The 22,697-nt window shown below is 32.0% G+C and overlaps 1 protein-coding gene across 3 annotated transcripts; it reads left to right on the forward strand.

Annotated features, from left to right (window-relative positions):
- The first annotated feature begins 910 nt into the window (after positions 1–910).
- On the forward strand, positions 911–20,719 carry LOC132713597 (phosphatidate phosphatase LPIN3-like). Of its 3 annotated transcripts, none has more exons than XM_060696238.1 (15): positions 911–1,066; positions 8,721–8,981; positions 9,898–9,996; positions 10,356–10,978; positions 11,545–11,729; positions 12,266–12,416; positions 12,828–13,191; positions 13,873–14,043; positions 14,370–14,467; positions 14,859–15,000; positions 15,405–15,553; positions 16,008–16,247; positions 16,482–16,596; positions 19,298–19,401; positions 19,906–20,719. In XM_060696238.1, exons 2-15 carry the CDS (start codon positions 8,793–8,795, stop codon positions 20,090–20,092), a joined length of 2,817 nt encoding a protein of 938 aa, XP_060552221.1. In that variant the 5' UTR covers positions 911–1,066; positions 8,721–8,792; the 3' UTR covers positions 20,093–20,719. The 3 variants fall into 3 exon arrangements, with proteins under 3 accessions (XP_060552221.1, XP_060552222.1, XP_060552223.1); XM_060696239.1 differs by lacking the exon at positions 911–1,066 and adding an exon at positions 7,981–8,126; XM_060696240.1 differs by lacking the exon at positions 911–1,066 and adding an exon at positions 7,994–8,132.
- Positions 20,720–22,697: the final 1,978 nt, after the last annotated feature.

Below are 22,697 nucleotides of genomic sequence, written 5' to 3' on the forward strand. Positions count from 1 at the left end.
ATCCACATTAAAAAATTTAAATGTACTGTTTATTTTTGAAAACTGGACAATAATAATAATTTTATACATATTGGGCCTACTCCATTCTGTTCTTTATAACTTTCTCATGTTTCTATGGACCACAGACAGATTCTATTTTTCTACTGTTATTATAAAAGAAAATATTTACAACATGAAAAATTCAGTCAGCGTGTCAAGTTTATGAACTTTAAACCTTTAATAAAAGTTAAGTAGACTAGACGATTAACGGAATGACGACCGAGTTTTATAATCATATTGTGAACTACTTTGTTTACATGGAGACACACCTCCGCTGATTCGAAATGTGATTGGCTGATTGTGTGCCACACACAACACACACATTTAACAAAAGTCAAGGACGAAAATATCACATGGTAATCAACGTGAATTAGATGTAATGAGAGTTGCGCCGGTTGTATTTTGTTCAGATTACGGTGACCTCACAAGTCGGTTCACGACCCAAACTTGTACAACAAGCAATTAGTAATCCCTATTTGCAGGATACTTGCCTAAAGTTGTTTTAATGTAGCGTGAAATGTTTGACCCAGTTTAAGATTATTTTCACTTCTGTTAGTGGAAAAAATTGCAAATAAATGTTCACGGTGTCTCTATATAATCAAATTCATACAGAGATTTTATCGAGATCTATGTCGCTTCATAAGTAATTATTCGCGAACATTTTAAAATATTAAAGACTTTTTCAAAAAATATTTTTGGCCACGTACGTCTGCGTGTGTGAAAAACTCAATTATGACATTAACACTAAAGTTTACTCAAATAGACTTGCCGTATATTCTGATCAATCAATACAAATCGCCTGACTGTAGTCTCAATATAAATTATGCAAATTTCTAGTCGACCGGGAAATGAACCAATCAAATTGTTGAAATATAGCTCATTCTGTATTTGACCTTTTGACGTCACGAGATCAACTGACTGGGGTCAGGAAAGTTGTATGGCGTTTACAAAGGGTAAAGGAATACACATTCATTGATACACATGTAGTGCATAGGAATAGATAGAAAATACAGGAGGAGAAATAAAGGTAATGTATCTTTTAGTTCATCTTTTCTTTCAGAACGTGTAAAATTTGTCACATTGTTAAGAGTTTCATATTTGAATACACGGGATATTTTCATCTTTTTCACTAATTTCAGATTTGATTAGGAAATGCATAATTTTTAATAGAGTAGAACTTTATGCTTTACCAGTGTATGTTCTCTAACTTCATATATTTTAGTTATAATTATGAGTAGGTCTACTGGAAACCTAGTACAGTATGTTTTAATGCAGAAATAAATTTATTTGGAGATACTACATATCTTTAGTGTAGTAAAAGTCGGATGGACATTTTTTGGGACATAATCTTAATTTCATAGGTTATGGCAATTATTTTGGTCTAAATTGCTCGTACCTGCAGCCGCCCCTATCCCTTCTCCCCAGGGAATAGATAAGACAATGCAGGAAAGTGTGGAATAAGAGGGAAAGTGATGCCTAGATTTTTACCTTCAGCCTGTCCACATAAATGCTAGATCAATGCACAAGCGCCAAAATAGTAGGGGAAATGTCAAGTGGCTAAACTTTAGAATCTGTCCACAGCTATTTTTAACATTCTGAAATGAATACTATTTCTTCAATATTTCTGTTTCTCTACCAAATCACTCAGATTTCTTCTATGGTTAGGGTTAGTACTTTGGGTAAAGGTTAGGGTAACCGGTTAGAGGGTTATGGGCTAGGTTAGGATTTTAAAACCTAGATTTTTCTGTTGACAGATTCTAAAAGTGCTCCATACAAAGCTATAAGTCATGGAAATTAAGTGGGAGAATAGGCATCCATAGCTGAGTGGTCAAGGCTGCTGACCCTTATCTATCTCTCACCACTTAAGGTTTAAATCCTTTCCAGTTGGCTAACAGATCTCTTGTAAAGCTTAAGTTGACCTTTTACAGTGTCATTTGGTGTTTCTTAAAATTCAACCAAATAACTATATCATCTGTCTAAAGTAGGTTGGGGCCTCAACACTTACAGGGGCTCAACAGTCTGAAAATTTATTCCCTTTTGTTTGGTTAGGTTGAAAAATGTTATTACGATAAAGGCTTGGTATCATCATGTATATTAATTGCCCATAATGAGTTACTTTCTTTCAAGGTCCCATTTAGAGGTCAAATGTCAGCAAAGAGAAAAATCTTGTTCTGCGTATATCTCTGTCATGCCTCAAGGAGTTTTGAAATAACTGCACAAATGTTAAGCGGGGCTTACGCCTGAAATAATGATGAGATGGTGTGTCATGGGCAAGAAGTCAGTTGGTCAGTGTTTAGCATGATGAGTCCTTGTCACCTGACAAATGTGATAATCATCGCTTTACTTGGCAATAAAATTATTAATTTTACGTATAAACCTTTTTTACTTTTATTTTTCAACTTTCATGCTCCAGTATAGACTACATGTAAACTGAAATATTTGTGCTGTCGTTTTAAAATTTAGACCTTTTGAATAACTGAATATTAAAGAACTGCAATTTTTTTTATGCATTATCAACTATTCTGTCATAAATTAATAACTTTATTCATATTACTTTTGTGCTAACATTTATGGCAGGGGCAATGCGTTGTGCCTTTCAGACCTATTTCTAGTTTCAAAGTGTTTTCTTCTGTAGACATGTCTAATGAACTGACTCAATAGTAATTGGTAGCAATTCAAGTCAAAATTCACAAATTGAATGTTGCAACTTTTTTTCTATTATTTATGATACTGGCATGCGAGCAGTTCCCGTACAGAAGCAGTACCCGTATTTTTCATTTAAACGCTTGATTTTTACATGCATTCTTCAAAAATTCATTTCAAATCAAGCAGATACATAAACGAGACAAAATCTAAGTGTCAGTTCGGTAGTACGTATAAAAAGTCTCATTTTAAATCACTTTCACCTGTGCGTTGTCAAAACGTGACCTTGTTTTATCTGGGGGATTCCGTCCTTGCGCGCATGCGCAAACATACTTACACGTGAGGCATGTTAAAGGGTTTTCCACTTATACCACCTGTTTACAGATAAGAAGGCAATGTGATGAAAACTTGTTAAATTATCAGAATTTTGACCAAAATTACTATATAAAATAATTTTATGGCTTTAATGCGTAAAATATCATGCATACAAGCATGCCATCGCATGTGAATGCGTTGGGGGTAACGGTACCGGGTAATAGATACACGCGTTTAGTCTACTTTCTATTTCCTGAATTACATCTATTTATCTCTTAGAAAATGGTCTGTTCAACAATTATAAATGAAAAATAGGTCCGATATAATAAAATTGTATAATTATAATGGGTTAAATTTTATGTACGGGAACTACTTCTCTTCATACAAAATAATGGATAATTTCGGTACCCCATATGAGGCCTCATAACTAAGGGTTATTCTATGTTTAGAACATGATGGAATTTCCATGATGTGTGTGACGAGCCGAATATTTATGTGTAACGTTCAAATTTTGGTGAGTGAGCGTAATAAAAAATAATGTTTAAGTAACTACGATTTTTGTACGGGAACTGCTCGCATGCCAGTATAGTATTTATAATTTAACTAAATGTAGTTGCATGTACAAATTAAGCGTTTGTTGTAACTTAGCAGAATTAAGAAATTGAATAAATGCAAAATCTGCAAAACTAGTTTTTACTATTAGAAATTAGTAAGCTTTAGGGCTTTTTCAGGGTTTAGTGATTCAAAAGATTGATGTATGATTTTGTTTAATTGGATGTTACCCTGCATGAAGTATATATTTGACATTTACAGTTTAGTCATTGCCTACCATTAATGGTTTACATAGCGTACACACAGTACAGTGTGTCCTATAGCTTGAGGGTACAATGTTTATAATTAGTACAGTAAGCATATAACTTCATTATCTAATAATGAAAGTATTGCACATCTGCCCTGACACCTGTCTATGACTTAATTGCCTTTGTTACATAAATTTACAAATCTGAAATTAACTTTTTATCATAACAATCACTTGAGCATTAAAATGTTGAACATAAACATTTTTGGCTCAATTTCAAAATGTAACAGATTGAGACATTATTATAACACTTTTGACCATCTATTATAGTATACATTTTATGTGTGTAAAACAGTGTAATAATCCAGTCAATGGAGAAAAAACAAGTAACAAAATCGAAAAATTTATGTATGTATAAATTAGAATAATATTGCTAAGTGATCAAAACTTTGTTTCCATCATGGATGCAAATTGTCATTTTCAAAAAAAGTGCTGTCACATTTTACAGCTGTACATTCTTAAAAATGAAAACTTTCCTGCATTTTTCCCCCTGTTAGATATGGACAATATATTAATTATAATGGAAGATGTTATTACAAAATGTAAAATATTTCATGAACAGCCGCAAGTCATAGCTTTCATATTAGCTTCACTTTCCAAAGAAAAAAAATTGAAGCTGTTTTGGTTTTAGGCATTGGTCAACCTATTTGCTTACGTGCATGTTCTCACAAACTATCAAAAATATTCACTTCACACTGGGATACATGTTTATTGTCAAAAAAGGATGCCATTTCAGAAGGGCTGATAATCCTAAATTTATTTTTGGCCAAGTTATGGACAGGTCTTTTCTATCTACATGTACCAATACCAATTTGCCAAGGACTTACAGTTACTGTCCTTTGAAAGTATTATTGAATAATGGACTTTTGAATTGATTGAAATTTTCCTTTAAATGCAAAGGAAATTTACAGTAGTTTGTTCAAACTAGTCTAACTCGGTCACATGCATTTAAGTTCATGACCTTCTCAGACTAATCTTGACTACGTATTGAAAGAATTTTAAGCCTGTGAACGTATTTTTGCTCTGATTGTATGTACGGTATTAACAGATATGTTTATTTACATTTTGTTATGTTTTGTCAAGGCTATAACCTCATAACCTAGTTCTTTATTTGGGCAGGTTCTTTGTGGTTATATGCCAGTAATGATTGTTAAATAGTTGAAAGATTATCTAGACCAGATTAAAGTGATTTTACTATTTTAAAGCTGCATAACTACAGACAAAGTTGTTGTTTTTTTCTACAAAACATAGTACTGAGTTAACTTATAACTCAAATAAATGTTAAGAATATTTATAATTTAATATTCATAGTTAATGTTTTATGCAAGATATATGACAGAAATTTTACAATTATGGGTTATGATAATTTTCTCTCATTATTGCTTTTATTTATGGAGAACGGGCTTAGTTTTTTTTCTTAATATTTTGACAAATAATAGTTTTTTTTTTAATTTGTAAAGTTTAGGTTTTGTGTTTTAAGCAAAGTTTAATTGTTTGAACTATTTAGAGCACTTTTTAATGAAGTTATATAAAAATTACAACAGATTGTAGTTGTGCTGCTTTAAGGTTTATCATTTTATGACAGTCTTTGTTGCAACTTGTTGTTAGTGTTTTTTTGCATTGATTGGATAAGTACACCATCTCACACAGTACAGTGTAGTCTTTATTTAACTAGAGGGTTTAAAGTGTTATAATAATGCCTCAATCTCTTACATTTGAAATTGGGCCAAAAATGTTTATAATCAACATTTTAATGCACAAGTGAGTGACCCCTGCCTTGTATGTGGAATTTTAACATAAAAGTTGTTAACGACAAAGATCTCTTGCCAAAAACGGATCTATCCAAATAATGAAATTTGTAAAGTTATTGTCATGAAAATTATTAGTTATAGCTAGTTATAGGTGTTTCAAGATCTAATTTAAAAAATATTTACACCCTTCAGGCAATGAGAACATTGAATAAAGGCTATAAAATGGAATTTTTATGTTTGTTTGTTTGTTTGTTCCATTTTACGCCTTTTCCCAACAGTATTTCAGTCATATAGTCGGGAATTTTTATCATGTATATTTTTGGGTTACCTGCTGTATACAACATATAAGCATATTGTAATTTACTGTTTCATTTAAGGAGGGAAAAACAAATGTCATGATTAACACTTAAAAAAGTAGCCTATAGGTTCAGTGGCCCATAATTTTGCTCAAATACACATAAATTAATTATATGACTGATTCAAACTTATTTTTATTACATGTATATAATCTATATGTTGGTACCAATGCAACCATTTCAGACTTAGATTAGCTGGCTTATCCGTGCTGTTACTGCTGGACTGTTTGGTACATGTGTGACCGGGCTGCCGCCAAGGGGCTGGGGCTGGCTGCTGTTACACTGTGCTGGGGCTGCGGCAGCCCTTACTGTATTTAGTCTGTTTATAATTTGAAATTGTCCGTAAAAAAATGATAAATGTTTTTTGTCCATCAATCTAGCTAACAGATGGTCAGATGGTCTCGGTGCATCCACTCAGGTGCCAGCATGAGCTTGAAATAATGCAGGGAGAGGGCACCTGAGGTCTCCCTCCACCAGTAAAATATGACCTTTTACAGTGTAGATGTGACTTAAAATTGTAGAAAACAAGCAAATTTTTGTCCAGATCATTTAGAATATCTAGGCATTGCTGAATCCTGGTTTCTAACTTACTTTTTGAGGGAATTTTATACAGAATTGTAGAAAACAAGCAAATTTTTGTCCAGATTAGATCAACAAGTCCATTTAAAATATTTAGGGTGACATTGCTGAATCCTGGTTTCTAACTTACTTTTTGAGGGAATTTTGTACAGTATTAAAGTATATTGCTGGTGAATGACTTTTGGTATTTTGTTGGATTTTTGGTAATGATGTTGATATTCAAGACAAATCTCTTCAGAATGAAGTTAATAAATTTGCATTTTCTTTGTCTTTGTTTTGCCAAAAATAATGAAAAAAATAACAACTTGGAATGTAATTTACAAGATCTTAGAAATATGGCGTCATTTTTTTTCCTTTATTAAACATAAGTAAGTATGATATAAAAATTCCACCCTGGCTGTTCAATCTTATCGGGAGGTTTTTATAAACTAGCTATATGTTGACATATAAATGTAAACAGACGTGCTATTTTCAGTCTGTTTTTCCCTAACTGGCTCACCGAGTTTTATTGTATGAACTAGTTTTCTGCCTCACCTACATCTATCAAGTTTTCATTCATACAGGCTCACAATTACACTGATGTTTACTTAGGCATATAAATATGTTTTTATTTTATGATGATTTATTTATATATCTCTCACAATTTTCTATACTGAAAACAAATAAATGGGATGCAAGTTTTCATTCATAACAGGCTTACAACTACAAACGTTACTCATGCATATGAAAATAATATTTTTTTATTTTATGATGATTTATATATTAATCTATTACAATTCTCTACAAATGGGATGCAGCGATGGAAAAATCGGCCTTTTAAACTATGTTCTTTAATAATAACTGAAATTTTGTTTAGATTTTATAAATGTAGATTTAATTAAAGTTAAGTATACTATTTATAGAAACAGTCATCATTGCAAGTCTAGACTTATGATAACCAATACATACTCAAATAAACAAATGTCCAACAAGATTACATGTATGTGTGATATTGATCCATATTGTTATTGTCATGTAATATAAAAAGTACTAAAACTATTCGGTATTACTTGTACATGTTTTTGTTGATGTAAAACTGTTATTGTGTCTGACTGTTTAACAGTTTTTCTACAATACTTTATTGTTTACAACCCAGTGCTAGCTAAACAGTATAAAGAGTTCAATGACCTAATATGGTATCATAGTCGTACGATAAGGTGATCTATCCATTAGCTTGTAGCCAATAGTAGTCGGTTTAAATCCTATTCAATGTACTTTATGTATGTTTGTATATATTTGTATACACTATATATACAAGTACAAACAATGGGTCTATAATTTCGATTTCTTACACCAGTGAAATCATGTGACCTAAACCTCACTATCACATGATCTGAAATGACGTTATTCAAATAGTGATGGCTAATCTATTTATAGGTAAAGCATTAATCACTTAAAATAGCAAAAAATATTGCACCTGAATTAGATTAAGATACAGATAAATGTTATTATCAGTTAAAACAAGAGATTGAAAGTTAATGTTTAAGTTCATCTTAGATTTCATTTAATTACTGTTGAAAAGGATTGAGATTTTATTAAACCTTGGTACATGTAAGTGCAATTTGATTAAATATTCTTCTGAGAAGTATAGTGCATGTATAAGTAAATAGTTAATTTATCGTGGGGTTTGGTTTTTGAACCCTGAACTCCACCCACTTAGCTCAGTAGCCAGATTATTAATCCGGGTGTCGCCAGTTTGATCTTGGGGCTAGGCGTAAATTCTCTCGGGCAATAGATTTGAATGGTCATTTGAATCTCATGGTTGATTCAGAAATCACTGGGATTAGTAGTTGGTCACTTGCAGAAAAATTGGTAAATTATACTGGTTAGTAATCCAGGAAAGCTTGTTACATGTATGTTAACTTGTGTAAATTGAATATAAGAAATTGGGATTATTCTGTACAAATATTTGGCCGATATTCAGGTACTGGTGTATTTTTCACCCACTCTCATGCTGGTGTTTCATGTGGTGAAATTACTCTATAGCAGTTTCTCATTATAGGAAAGTTGGTACAGTAGATCTAGATGATATTAATGACATTTTAGAATACTGCAAAAATAACTTTTTAGAAAAAAAGAGCTTGAACTTAATTGTTGTTATATTATTTTTATTCAAATTTTCTTATTTTTTTTCTTCAGAAAGTTAAAAGTTGACCTCAGGCCTGCATTGAGGTAAAGACGTAAGCCCAACATTTGTCACGTGCACAGAGAATGAGCTATTTTAGTTATGTGGGCAAATTATTTTCAAACGTCAAAGGTTTCTACCAGGAAATCAATGCAGCAACACTTACCGGAGCTATTGATACTATTATAATCCAACAAGAAGATGGTTCATACAAATCGTCTCCATTTCACGTGCGCTTCGGCAAGCTTGGAGTCCTACGTTCTCGAGAGAAAGTGGTACGTATCATCATTATAATGCAATTTAAAATTTTGTTTATACCTCTAGCTTTTAGTATTTTGTTTGGGTGCAAAGGTTAAGTGATAGACACAAATTTTCTAGGAATTGGGAAAAAACAAAAACTCGTTACTTTCAGGAAATAAAAAAAGCATTACAATCTTTTCGCACTTAGTCTTTGATATGTACAAATAAATCCAATGCAATTGGCATACCATTGTTTTGGATATTGTCCAAGATTTGGTATATTGTATTGAGAACTGTATTGTTATATTTTGGCTAATAAAACTATTGCCCCTAGGTTATCTTGTATAGTAAACATATACCTACATTATGGTTAATTACATTTTCTGTTCAATTTTGAAGCAGAAACAGGAAGGAGATGAGATAATGCAGTATTTTTCATAGTTTAGACATTTCTTGGTCTACATGTACCTGGTATATCGAATACAAAACGTCTAACCAAATGCTTGTACTGTTTGGTATATCTGTTTGTCTAAATGTTCTGGCACAGTATTTTTAACCTTCACAAATAACAGAAAATATAAGACATTATACATGTATATTGCTGTGACCTATTTTCTCTTTTGTCAAGGCACGTCATAGGAATCTGTGCCTACCTTGGAATCTGTGCCTTCCCTTTATTGTTCTAAGTAGGGAAGATTGTTGTATTGCTTTCTTTTTTTCATGTCATTTATCGTTTCTATTATCTCTACAAGAGAGAGAGAGAGGTTGACAGTTTAAGCAGAATGAGGTAGATAAATTGGTTGAATCTCTATTAATCTAAGCAATCAAACCTTCAAATCTGATCCACTGTTGGCCATATAGTATTAATAGTATAATGCATAGTATGTACTGACTGAGTAGCATAACTATTGGGGATAATATTTAACAAAGAGTTATATATATATGTAATAGGTTGATATTGAGATTAATGGAGAGCCGGTGGATATACAGATGAAGCTGGGAGAACGGGGAGAGGCATTCTTCGTCGAGGAACATGAAGATCCAGAGCAGGTAAGGATTATTCCTGAATTCAAGAATTTTTGTTTTGTTTGTTTTGGTTTTAAGGAGCACCAACACAATATTTAGGTCATATGGCTCCTAAACAGGGAAGATCATTTTGACTTATCTCTGGTGTTACAAACTAATGAGGTTATCATTTTATGATGCCTTGTTTTCTTTTTTTACCCTTCATAACTAATAGTCTTAATCTGTGATAGCTTGAGCTGTTTTCTTAAGATTTTTACCTTGTCTCTTCTGTCATTGGTTCTTTTAAACAGAGTGTAACCATAGTATTATTTAACTTTTTCAGACATAAATAGGTGATTTTAGTTTGTTAAAATGTAATTTTGATGCAATTCTTGTATTTGTAGGAGCTTTCCCCGCATCTGGCCACCTCCCCACTACAGTATGACTCTGATATCATGGAACGAGGGGTTAAAATGCTGCGCGAGCAGTGTGAAAATGCTACTGAAGACTTGGAGGTCAGTAATCAAGATGTCAAGGTTGAAAACGAGTTGAAGGTCAAGTTTGTAATGGGGTCAGACACACCAAAAGACCACAGTAGTGAGGATATGCCTAATTCTAGACAACATTTAGATTCTGCAAAGAGTGAATCAACTGTTAAAAGTGAACATTCCAGAGACGCTGATTTAGACATTAAGGAAGTAAAAGAAGAAAATGAACACAACAAAAGTAAACGAAAAAGACGGAAAAGAAAGAAAAATAAACATAAAGTAGACAGTGCAAACAATAATCATGTAACACCCGGTGAAAATGAAGAAGAAATTTTTGAATTGGAAGATGTTTCCACTGATGACGAACTACGTATATTGACTAAAAACATGACATGTGGGTCAATGTCTAAATCAATCAGTTTACCAGCTGTGGAAGAGAGCAAGTTTGATAGAACAAACGAGTGGGCAAGTGCTCATGAAGTGTTTGGTTATCTGAATTCACATCCTTTTAGCGACACAGATCTGTCTCCGTTAGCAAGGTGAGTACATACAGGATATAGAGATAATTGACTTAATGGCCAAACTTACTGGTGGTTTATATGCAAAAACCGTAAAATTCCTAATAAACGCCCCTCCCCTAATAAAAGCCCCCCCCCCCCCCCCAGGCTTTTTGATATGGAAAAAAATCTGCTCATCAGTGTTGAACTCTTTAATAAATCAGTAATTTTAGTCAAATCCTTTAGAATCCATATTATTTCATAGTAAACACAAAAATGTATCACATGAACTTTAAAATCAACACATTTTAATGTTATTACCAACACTTGTTAACACTAAGTGTATTTCAAATGATGTTTGGATTTTGGAAAAAACGTTGTTGTAATAATAGTCCCCTTTTGGAAAATGTTTAGCCCCGGGGGGCATTTAATAGGAATTTTACGGTATGTTAATATGCTTCCTATTGTAACTTGTATATAAGAGACTGAAATACTTCTATGGTTAAATCATAATATCCCATGTCAGTTCTTGTAAGCAGATTAAAATGTGCTTTTTGGTTGTATTAGAAATTATTTACAAATTTGTGATTAATTCTTTTATTATACAGTCCCAATAGTAGCCGCCCACATTCCCCGAAAAGTGACACAGAGGTAGACCGTCAGAAATCTCTGGAACAAAACCGGTTACTAGAGTCTGAGGAGGATGATACGATGTGGGAGTGGGGGGCTATGCCACGCCGATCTGTTACTGAGGACAACATCAAGACATTGGTACATCAAACAAGTGATCCAGGTTCAGTGAGATTTTCATATATAATGTACTAAATAAAAGTAACTCAAATGCAGGAATTTGATATCAATGATGAATTCTCTACCACACACCACAAACATATACATGAAGAATATGTGTAGGTTATTTGACTCTTTGGTTAGGTTATATGACTTGTGGGTTAATTTTTGATATAATATCAGGTTCCTGGCATGACATCTGGTGTTTTAACTTAAACTCTTTTATCATTGTGACTATGATCACAAAAACACACTAGTCTAGTTACTATTGTGAACTTGAGAAAATTTTTAGTATTTTTATAGACAGGAAAAATTTTAAGTGAAATAACATGTTTTGTCCTAGGATTTAGAATTGCTTTAATATTCTGTATTAGTAAATTGATGGCTTTTACTGTCACAGTAAATGATATACAGTATGCCATTCTGGTTACAATATTTATTCTGAAATGTTAATATAGCCATATCTTTTCCTTATGTGCATTTTTAAGCTCAAAATTGTGAAAGTATACAATCTAATTAAGATATATGTTTAACCTACAGATGACAAGAACAAAGGATCTGGTGGGCTGTTCCAGTTTATGAGAAAGACGAAGAATTTTCGACATAAACCAGAGGAAGAGGGAATCTATCTTGATGATCTTAATATAAAAGACATGGATGAAGAGACGGCTAAACTATACTTTCCTAAAAGGTAACTGGTTCAGTTTATAATGACACATCTCGGGTTTAGATTTAATGTAAGCTTTATATTGGAGAGACATACAATTCAATTTACCCTTACCATGTTATATATCTTAAACGGATTTTTAGATCTGGACAAATCATTCAATCTGTACAAAATCTTTCATTGTTTCTTAGGAAATTTTTTAAATAAAATATGAATAAGGAATTGTGTAGACCAGGACATGTATGTGTTGGTCTGTGATCTTGGTCTGCACTGGTTGCATGGGTGCAATTGATTGCTGCTAGAAGGTTGTGTGGTATAATCATATGATAATGGGGGTAAATTTTAAACAATGATGTAGAAATATTATATCTACCGATAAATGTAGTAAAATTGAATGATGAATGTTATGTCAAACGTAAATTTTGTATATTCCAGGTTTTCCAACACACATTTCAAGGCAATAGAGAAAGATGAAGACGTAGAGTCAGGTCGTGGAGCGTCACTACCACAGTCTCCTCACTCTGTAGAGGGCGCTATTGGTGGACCTAATGTCCTCGTATCAGAAATCAAATCCCTCGGCACATATTCTCTATCCCTGTGTGGCGGATTGTCTGAAGCCGAGGGTGTAACTCTCGGGAAGTTTATGTCGATGATTGTAACATTCGATGACTTGTCAGCGAACCCTGCTATGTTGTCAAATCCAGATCTGGTAGTGAAGATAGAGGATAATTATTACAACTGGCAGACAGCAGCTCCTATTATACTATCACAAGTGGCTTTCCAGAAAGACCTATCTGAGGTATATATCTTAACATACAGAATTTTGTTATCTGTATCTCATATGATAAAAAGATCACATACCAACACAGTTTATCAAAACATGTTTCGCTTCTAAATTAGTAAGCTTCATCAGTTGATATGATAAAAACGTCTACTTTAATATACACCACATTTGAAATAAAAGTTATAAAATAAGATTATTGGTCTATTATTGTTTTATAAAGTAAAATATGTACATGTGTATATAAAGACATAATTATTTTATGGAGCAGATATATTTTTCGAAAGATTTACATAAAATAACTGGGTAAAAAAATACATACATTTTCAGAGAGGAACTAGGCTAATTGATAGATTCAACAAGTTTGACCTAGTTTTTAAAAAACATTTTTTTATTTTTTTGACATATTTTTATATCTTACATGTTACCAGTAGAGCTAAAATGTATTACTTTGCATTTTGTTTAGTTAGTTAGATATTTAGCAAGTTATATACTAAACAGAGGAAATTAGTCAAATTTGACAAGTCAAATACATAAAGCATATCTCTTAACATTATACATAGCCTTAAAAAACTGATATCTTTGATTTGTTTTAAAAAGTCTATGGGGTGACAATTAGTTACTTACAAAAAAAAAAAGAAGAAAAGAAATTGCATCAATTGGTCCCTCTTTTTCATTATTGATTTAAACCAATTACAGGAAGTTGTAAAAAGTCTAGTATCTCAGCACATGCCTAAAAAGAAGGAAAAGAAGGGAAGTTACTCTTGGTTCTCATGGCGGCGGGCTGCCACAGATCCCACAACTTCAGTACAGTCCCCTGTCCATGTTACCTTGACCACATCTGAGTCAGAAATCACCGGACCTAAATCTGTAAGTGCTTAGCTTATTTATATTTTTAAGTAGGGTTTTTCAGCAATAATGAAAAAATTAAATTTTTTATTAAAGATATACATTTTGTACTGATGTACAAAAACATTTATGTAAGAGCTTAGTTATATTTAACTGTCAGGAGATAGAAGAAATTTTCCAAAAACCAGCATCTGTTAAACTTTTCAGGTGTTTAAGATGTGAAATTAATTTGAAGATCTATGGCAGTGTGTCTCATGTAGGGATATATCTTTGTTTTTCTTTTACAAAATTTACATGAAAGTAAACTAATTTTCATTTTGTTGTAATTGCATGCTGTAACATTACAGGAGGGTGATTCTGCGGTGAATGTAACAAGTGTGGAAAGTGTTCCGTCTTGTCAATCTAGTATCACAGAGAGCCCGAAGAAAGTGAAACAAGTTGATAGGTAAATTGCTAATACTTTAAATTGTGGCGGAAATTGTAAATCGCTCAACATTGAAATCCTTAATAGTTCTTTCAACTAGGTGAATATAGCAACAGTGATGAATTTAATATTCTTAGCTTAATAATGAATTTAACATTCAATAGAGTACTCGATTATTTGTTTAATTGTAGCCATTCACACTAAGTTAGAAATAATTTCTAATATTTGGATGTTGAATAATTTGTTATCATCAATTATTAGAGAGCTATTATATTTTAAACTCCATTTGTTAAAGGCATTTTTAGAAAGAATGGTCATCTGTTATGGATGGAAAAAGTTTTATTGCTGCTACATATATAAAGATTATCCATAATAAGATAGATATATTAATCATTGGTTTTCATTTATTTAGATTAACAGTAGAGAGAGATCATTCGTCTTCAGAAGGGGATACTGAAGGCTCTGATAGAACTGAACCTTTGAAAATGAAACGGCAGTTACATAAAACTAGAAAAGTCTTTAAAAAATCACTGAGATTATCCTCTGACCAAATGGTTAGTTATGTTAACTGTTTATTGCTTATCAATTGGAAGGTAGAATAGTTTACTATTAAAACTAATAGACAAATGTATATTTATATACATGTATGCCTAAAAGTTAGCAATAGAGTAAAGTAAATCTGTTGTAATTTCATGAAAGTTTGGTCTACCTGCTTTATAAATTTTGATCTAAGCTGTAATAAGCATCTTTCTGACCAGGAGCAGTACAAAATCTTGGTTATTGAATGCTTTTAAAATATATATGAAAATGAAGAGTGAAGAATTGTCAGAGCATTAAAATACAGTGTTAAGTGGTATAAATGTGCCAGATTTTCTCAGATTCTTGTTTTAAGTTATTTTTTGATAAATGTTCTGTTAATTTGATGAATTGTTAACATATTGGAATATTATTATTACAGAAACAGTTGAACCTTAGACCTGGACAGAATGAGGTCACATACTCTGTGACGACACAGTATCAGGGCACTAAAAGATGTCACTCGCACATTTACCTGTGGAAATACAATGATAAAATTATTGTTTCAGATATAGACGGAACTATTACTAAGTAAGTTAAAGTTTTAATATCATTTTTTTGTTGAAAAAAAGTGGGGCAATTATTATAACCCTCTTGTTGGTGTTGGTTAACCTTTTATCATATATTAATTTAAAAACTTGGCATATATGCTCACTATCTAGTGTGCAGATAACCTTGCAAGTTATTTTTGCATAATTAGTGCCCTTTTGTGTCTATTCGAATACTTTTTCTTATAGACTAATAGATATAGAACTATAGATATACTAATGAAGAAAGTTAAGTCAGCCAAACACTTTTGCAGAACTATGCCACCTTTTGTGCTTTCATTTAAATATACAATAGATAATTTGAAAATTGAAGCAGGTAAAAAATTTATAACTTAAATTTATAGTAATAAAGGTTAATTCATTTATAACTGTACAAAGAAATTTTAAGATGATAAATGTATTAAATTTCTCAGTTCAAATCTGAATTTTACTTTCAGATCTGATGTACTCGGTCAAATATTGCCAGTTGTTGGGAGAGACTGGTCTCAGTCGGGCGTGGCTCAACTCTACAGCAGTATTGCCGGTAATGGATACAAGTTTCTCTACCTCTCTGCCAGGGCTATTGGCCAATCAAAACTCACCAAAGATTTACTGCAGAATATAAAACAAGGGGAGATGACTCTACCAGAAGGTCCCCTTCTTCTATCACCCACCTCACTTATCAGTGCTTTCCATAAGTAAGTTTAACCTTTTCTTTGACCATATAATTTATTACATGTACTAAATTTAAGGATTTTGATATTGAATCCCAATACATTAGTGATGGACAATTTCATAGCTAAAACAGAGCAATTTTGTTACTAAAATGTATACAAAGTTACTATTGAAAGATTATAGAAACAAATGTGTGGATATAGATAAAAGTAATGTATAAAAATTGAGAAAAAAATGCAAGATCTTTTTTATAACAGAGAAGTGATAGAGCGTAAACCAGAAGAGTTCAAGATAAGTTGTCTATCTGATGTTGCCTCGCTATTCCCCGAGAAGTATAATCCCTTCTACGCCGGATTTGGCAATAAAGTCAACGTAAGTTATTTTTCTGAAATTATTTTTATGTTATTAGTTGTAAAGATTTTGGACAGGTTGTTTGTATATAATATAACCTGAGTCGCTAGGCAAGGGTTATATTGCAAACAACTGTTTATATATGGCCATAACTTGTCAAAATTCTTTATAACGGATTTATAATGCAGGAAACTTTTTCTTTAGAGAAAAAAGTGATTACTTCATATATAGACAGCAGCTGTGTATAAATGTCATGATTATCCAATGAAAAGCTATGTTACAAACATGCAGTATTATACTAACCCATTGATTTATAACTGTAGGTGTTGTTTTGTCTTTATTTATTAGCTCACCTTGCACAAAGTGCAGGTGAGCTTTTAGGATGGCCAACCAAATGGCGTCCGTCGTCCGTCCACATTTTAAATATTCAAAGGACATCTTCTAATATTCTATGATACCGCAAGGCCAATGTTAATGAAACTTGGCAGGAATACTCTTTGTATGAAGCTCTATCAAGATTGTTCAAAGAATTCCATTTCATGCAGAACTCTGGTTGCCATGGCAACCAAAAGAAAAAACTTTAAATATCTTCTTTTAAACAACCATAAGAGCTAGAGCTTAGATATTTGGCATGAAACATCTTCTAATGAGTGTCTACCAAGTTTGTTCAAATAAAAGCCCTAGGGTCAAAATTGGCCAGGCCCCAGGGGGTCATTGATTTTCCCTATATGCATATAGTAAAAACTTAAAAAATCTTCTTTTAAAGAACCCAAAGAGCTAGAGCTAAGACATTTGGCACGAAACATCTTCTAGTGAGTGTCTACCAAGTTTGTTCAAATAAAAGCCCTGGGGTCAAAATTGGCCCCGGCCCGGGGGGTCATTGATTTTCCCTATATGCATATAGTAAAAACTTAAAAATCTTCTTTTAAAGAACCGTAAGAGCTAGAGCTTAGATATTTTACATGAAACATCTTCTAGTGAATATCTACCAAGTTTGTTCAAATAAAAGCCCTGGGGTCAAAATTGGCCCCGCCCCAGGGGGTCATTGATTTTCCCTATATCCATATATAATAAAAACTTAAAAATCTTCTTTTAAAGAACCCAAAGAGCTAGAGCTAAGATATTTAGCATGAAACATCTTTTAATGAGTGTCTACCAAGTTTGTTCAAATAAAAGCCCTGAGGTCAAAATTGGCCCTGCCCCAGGGGGTCATAGATTTTCCCTATATGCATATAGTAAAAACTTAAAAAATCTTCTTTTGAAGAACCCAAAGAGCTAGAGCTAAGATATTTGACATGAAATATCTTCTAATAAGTGTCTACCAAGTTTGTTCAAATAAAAGCCCTGGGGTCAAAATTGGCCCCGCCCCGGGGGGTCATTGATTTTCCCTATATGCATATAGTAAAAACTTAAAAAATCTTCTTTTAAAGAACCGTAAGAGCTAGAGCTTAGATATTTGACATGAAACATCTTCTAGTGAATGTCTACCAAGTTTGTTCAAATAAAAGCCCTGGGGTCAAAATTGGCCCTGTCCCAGGGGGTCATAGATTTTCCCTATATGCATATAGTAAAAACTTAAAAAATCTTCTTTTAAAGAACCCAAAGAGCTAGAGCTAAGATATTTAGCATGAAACATCTTCTAATGAGTGTCTACCAAGTTTGTTCAAATGAAAGCTCTAGGGTCAAAATTGGCCCCGCCCTAGGGGGTGATTGATTTTCCATATATGCATATAGTAAAAACTTAAAAAATCTTCTTTTAAAGAACTCAAAGAGCTAGAGTTAAGATATTTAGCATGAAACATGTTCTAATGGGTGTCTACCAAGTATGTTCAAATAAAAGCCCTGGGGTCAAAACTGGCCCGCCCCAGGGGTCATTGATTTTCCTTATATGTGTATAGCAAAAACTTAAAAATCTTCTTTGAAAAAACCCAAATAGCTTGAGTTTAGATATTATACATGAAACATTTTTAAGTAAATATCTACAAAGTTTGTTCAAATAAAAGCCCGGGGTCAAAACTGGCCCTGCCCCAGGGGTGTCATTGTTTTTAACTATATGTGTATAGTAAAAACTTAAAAAATCTTCTTTTAAAAAACCCAATGAGCTAGAACTTAGATGTTCATGATCATGGCCCTCTTGTTTTTTTAAAAAGGAGTTTTAACATAACATATTAGTTTAATGTATTACTTTCAAACCCACAGGCTTATCAAAGAACTTGAATTATATAAGAAAATATTGTTTGAATTCTTAAAGATCCTGTATGTTTTGTGATTGATATTGTTACTGTGTGTATCACACACTTGCAAAATATTATATATGTATATATAATGCAAATAAAACAATTTTCAAACATCCAAGAATATGTAAAATGTGTACTGCAAATATTTGTGCACATTATATTTAATCAATAAGTTACATGCATTCATTTCTTATTGGAAAATTTGACTTAGAATTTATAGAAAATAAATTTCTAATTACCTCCCTTTTTTTACGCGAAATGTTAAATTGGGTAATATCTTTATAGATAATGCTTATTTGAACTTACAAGATTGACAAATCTTAATTTGAGCATCATATTTATGAAATAAAACCATGAAAAAAATGGGTTACAGGATCTTTAAGTTGAATAACAGATAGTTGATATAATTAACTGCTCATTTTTTCTGTTGACTTTTAATGATTAAAGGATCTGAATTAGAATTATGTAAATGAATGTTTTAACAGGATGTGTATGCGTACAAGGCAATCCACATTCCTATTTCCCGAATCTTCACTATCAACCCATACGGTGAAATCAAGCATGAATTATCATACACCTTTCAAACCTCGTAAGTACTTTATTAACATTTATTATTTACATACTAATTTGTAATGAATGTAAGACGTGATGCTTTAAGATTGAAGCCTTGAACAAATGTGGAATGCATACAGTTTACAAAAAATATTATGAATTGGAAGTTTTTATTTTTTAGTTTTACATGAAATTTTCTTTTAAAAAGTAAATGAATGGTGTTTTTTTTAAATTTGTTTTGTTAAAAAGTTATTAAGATGTTTTGAAGAAAAATGTGTGCACTATGATGTTATTGAAACGTTTTGGTTATCACTTTATTATTCAGTGCGTGAATTAATTAAGAGCATATAAATTTATGGATTTAAAATTATAAGTGACATGATACATACAAATCCAAATGTATTGTCAACAGAAAATATCAAATTCATTAAACATTTTCATTTGTTTCAAAGTGTGAAGAAGATTGATTTTAATTCAAATGTGTAAATAGAAGTTTTGCTGAAATTATCTGTTTTTTTATTTTTTTTGTTTTTGTTTTTAGATATACCAAACTTACAGATGTTGCGGACCATTTCTTCCCTCCCCTCCACAAAATACCTTGTAGCAGAGCCAGTGAGTTTAGTCACGTTCAGTACTGGCGGGAACCTCTACCGGAAGTCTCGCCATTTGAAGTCGATGATGTTTTATCTGGTAAAACAGCGAAACAGCAGGAACAAGAAAACAGCTGACGGTTTTCGCACATGAACGCTCGACAGCAACTCAAGGGTAGACCAAGAACTCGCCATTACAGTACACCACCAGAATATGAAATCTTGTCTTCCAGCTGGTCATCATCGTCGAAGTCTCGTACGAACGTTCTTCCTAGTCACAACAGCATTGACATTAACGTTGACTTGGAGTCGGACGGAGATAACTTTGACGATATCGGAATGGAAAGCAATCTTTCAGCAAATAACTCCAGAAAAACAAAATCCATATGGTTCCGACCATTTATGGTGAACAATATGTTTATGTAAGTTATTGTTTTTAGGGAAAGGAAAGAAAAGTCAAACGAGATAGTATTTAATGAAAATATTGGAATACATAATGATAAATTTGAGCTATTTAACATAAAATTTTTACTGATTTGATTATTTTTCATTAATTAAATTATTCCCTTCTTTTCAAGTTAAAAGGTTGTGATCAATGCCTTTATTTTGTATTAACTTGTATTAATGTAATAATTTCAGCTTCTTTTCTAGTCTTTAGATTATCAAAAGATAAGTTATTTGCGATATAGATATTGTGTACAAATGTTAAATCCCTGAGTTGTTTTATTTTTATTTGCAAAATGAGTTGAGTGTTCATGTTAGTTATTATTTTGTTTTATAATTTTTTTTAACTTATTTTTGTAGTTTTTCTTATAACTGTTGTTTTGTTTAGTTTTTCAGAAATTTTTACTTTCTTTACCCAAATAATGAAAAATTAAAAAATTTCATGAAAATTTTGAAAAAATTGGAAATTATTGTTTTCATTTACTTTTTTTGGGGTTTAAATTTTTTTTCTAATGAAAAGAGATAAAAAAACCCTTTTTTTTGAAAAAACAAATTTTAAAGAGGTATATGATCGGGCAAATTGGGGTCAGAGAAATTTGTATTTTTTTTCAAAAAGTGTTTGAACGAAATTATTTTTTGCTGAAAAGAAATCACATTTCCTTCTTGTAAATATTAAATCATTGTTTTGTTTCTTAGTGATATTTTTTTTTTCATTTTGGTACATGTTTCTTGTACTGTTAACCTACTAACCTAATGGTATTTTTTTTATTCACAAATTACTGCACCCTCTTTATTAGTAGTCTTGTTTTTTATTGACTATTTTGCTATAATATCTGTGCTGTTTCTGTAATGGATTTTTTTATGATAAAGAGAATCTTGCTTAGAAATTGTTTAGTTGTTTATTTTTGTCTAAATGTTGCTTTGATGTTTAAGTTGTTGATGCTATTGTTTTTGATATTAAGTTTGATTAAGTAAATAATAAAGGAATACACATTTTGTTAAGATATATTAGTAAATATGTCAATATCCTTAAACATATCTAATAAATCTTACATGAATTATGTTTACACACAACATGTACACGTGTTATGCATACATATGTGTAGAACTTGTGTAATTATTATCTTATCGGTAATTATATTCATGCAGTTAGTGTGACATTCAGCACCTCTTTTGTTTACATATTTCCTTGAAAGAACTGTGCTATTGGAGTCAAAAGTAGGTTGAGCATTTTAATAAGTCCCTGCAGTAGCATTTTGTTATGCAAGAAACATTGTTTGATTCTTTAAAAAGAAATGATATGATTGGTTAAAACTTTAAGCAGAGTAATGAAAGCAATGATGTGATTGGTTAACACTTTAAACACAACAATGGAAGAATTGATATGATTGGTTAAAACCTTTAACATAGCAGATTGTAGCAATTTGCCTCTGTTGAAACATTCATGATGTTCAAGAAATTTTTGCTGTATGCAAACCTTTCAGACTTTCATTAATATTTTAGTATTCTATGTATATTGTTGGAACACAGAAACAAGAAACACAAGTGTTATTGTTATTTTGGAAGCATTTGATTTGTTTATTATAGATCAGGCTGTTTATAGCTAGTTATAATTATATTAAATTGTGTGTTACGTGTATGATAGATGCATTTTGATGAGACTTAGGGAAGAAGTGATAACGCCTTGGTGCTAGACAAAATTTCTGCTTCTATACATACAAGCTGCTTGAACAGTCATACACTGAAAAGTTAAATAAGGTATTATAGTCTTGCACACAAAAAATGGCCAATAATTGTTGCGGGTATAAAGCTGTAAAATGTAACACAATATTGAAGTGCTAAATTCTGTCTTCTACCCAATTATATGAAATCATTCATGTATTATACATTATGTTCTTCAATGTAATCAGAGATTGGATATATCATTCATTATTTCAGATACATCTATCTCCATACAAATTTTGATGAATTCATCGTGTTCTAAATTCCGTTGTGTTAAAAGAGTATATTTATTTTTAGCTCACCTGTCACAAAGTGACAGGGTGAGCTTTTGTGATCGCTTTTCGTCCGGCGTCCGTCCGTCGTCCGTCCGTAAACTTTTGCTTTAAATGACATCTCCTCATAAACCACTGAGCCAATTTCATCCAAACTTCACAGGAATGTTCCTTTGGTGGTCACCTTTAAAAATTGTTCAAAGAATTTAATTCCATGCAGAACTCTGGTTGCCATGGCAACCGAAAGAAAAATCTATAAATATCTTCTTTTAAACAACCCTAAGAGCTAGAGCTTAGATATTTGG

This window comes from Ruditapes philippinarum, unplaced genomic scaffold (genome assembly GCF_026571515.1).
Source record: "Ruditapes philippinarum isolate M1 unplaced genomic scaffold, ASM2657151v2 ctg660_1_1_1_1, whole genome shotgun sequence".
In the NCBI taxonomy this organism is placed as follows: Eukaryota; Metazoa; Mollusca; class Bivalvia; order Venerida; family Veneridae; genus Ruditapes; species Ruditapes philippinarum.

Bases quoted from the DNA above. Each gene is read 5' to 3' on its own strand.
- LOC132713597 (XM_060696238.1), top strand. From the start codon at position 8,793: ATGAGCTATTTTAGTTATGTGGGCAAATTATTTTCAAACGTCAAAGGT. The intron at 12,417-12,827 runs GTAACTGGTTCA...TGTATATTCCAG, and splicing joins AAACTATACTTTCCTAAAAG to GTTTTCCAACACACATTTCA. The intron at 15,554-16,007 runs GTAAGTTAAAGT...TTTTACTTTCAG, and splicing joins ATAGACGGAACTATTACTAA to ATCTGATGTACTCGGTCAAA.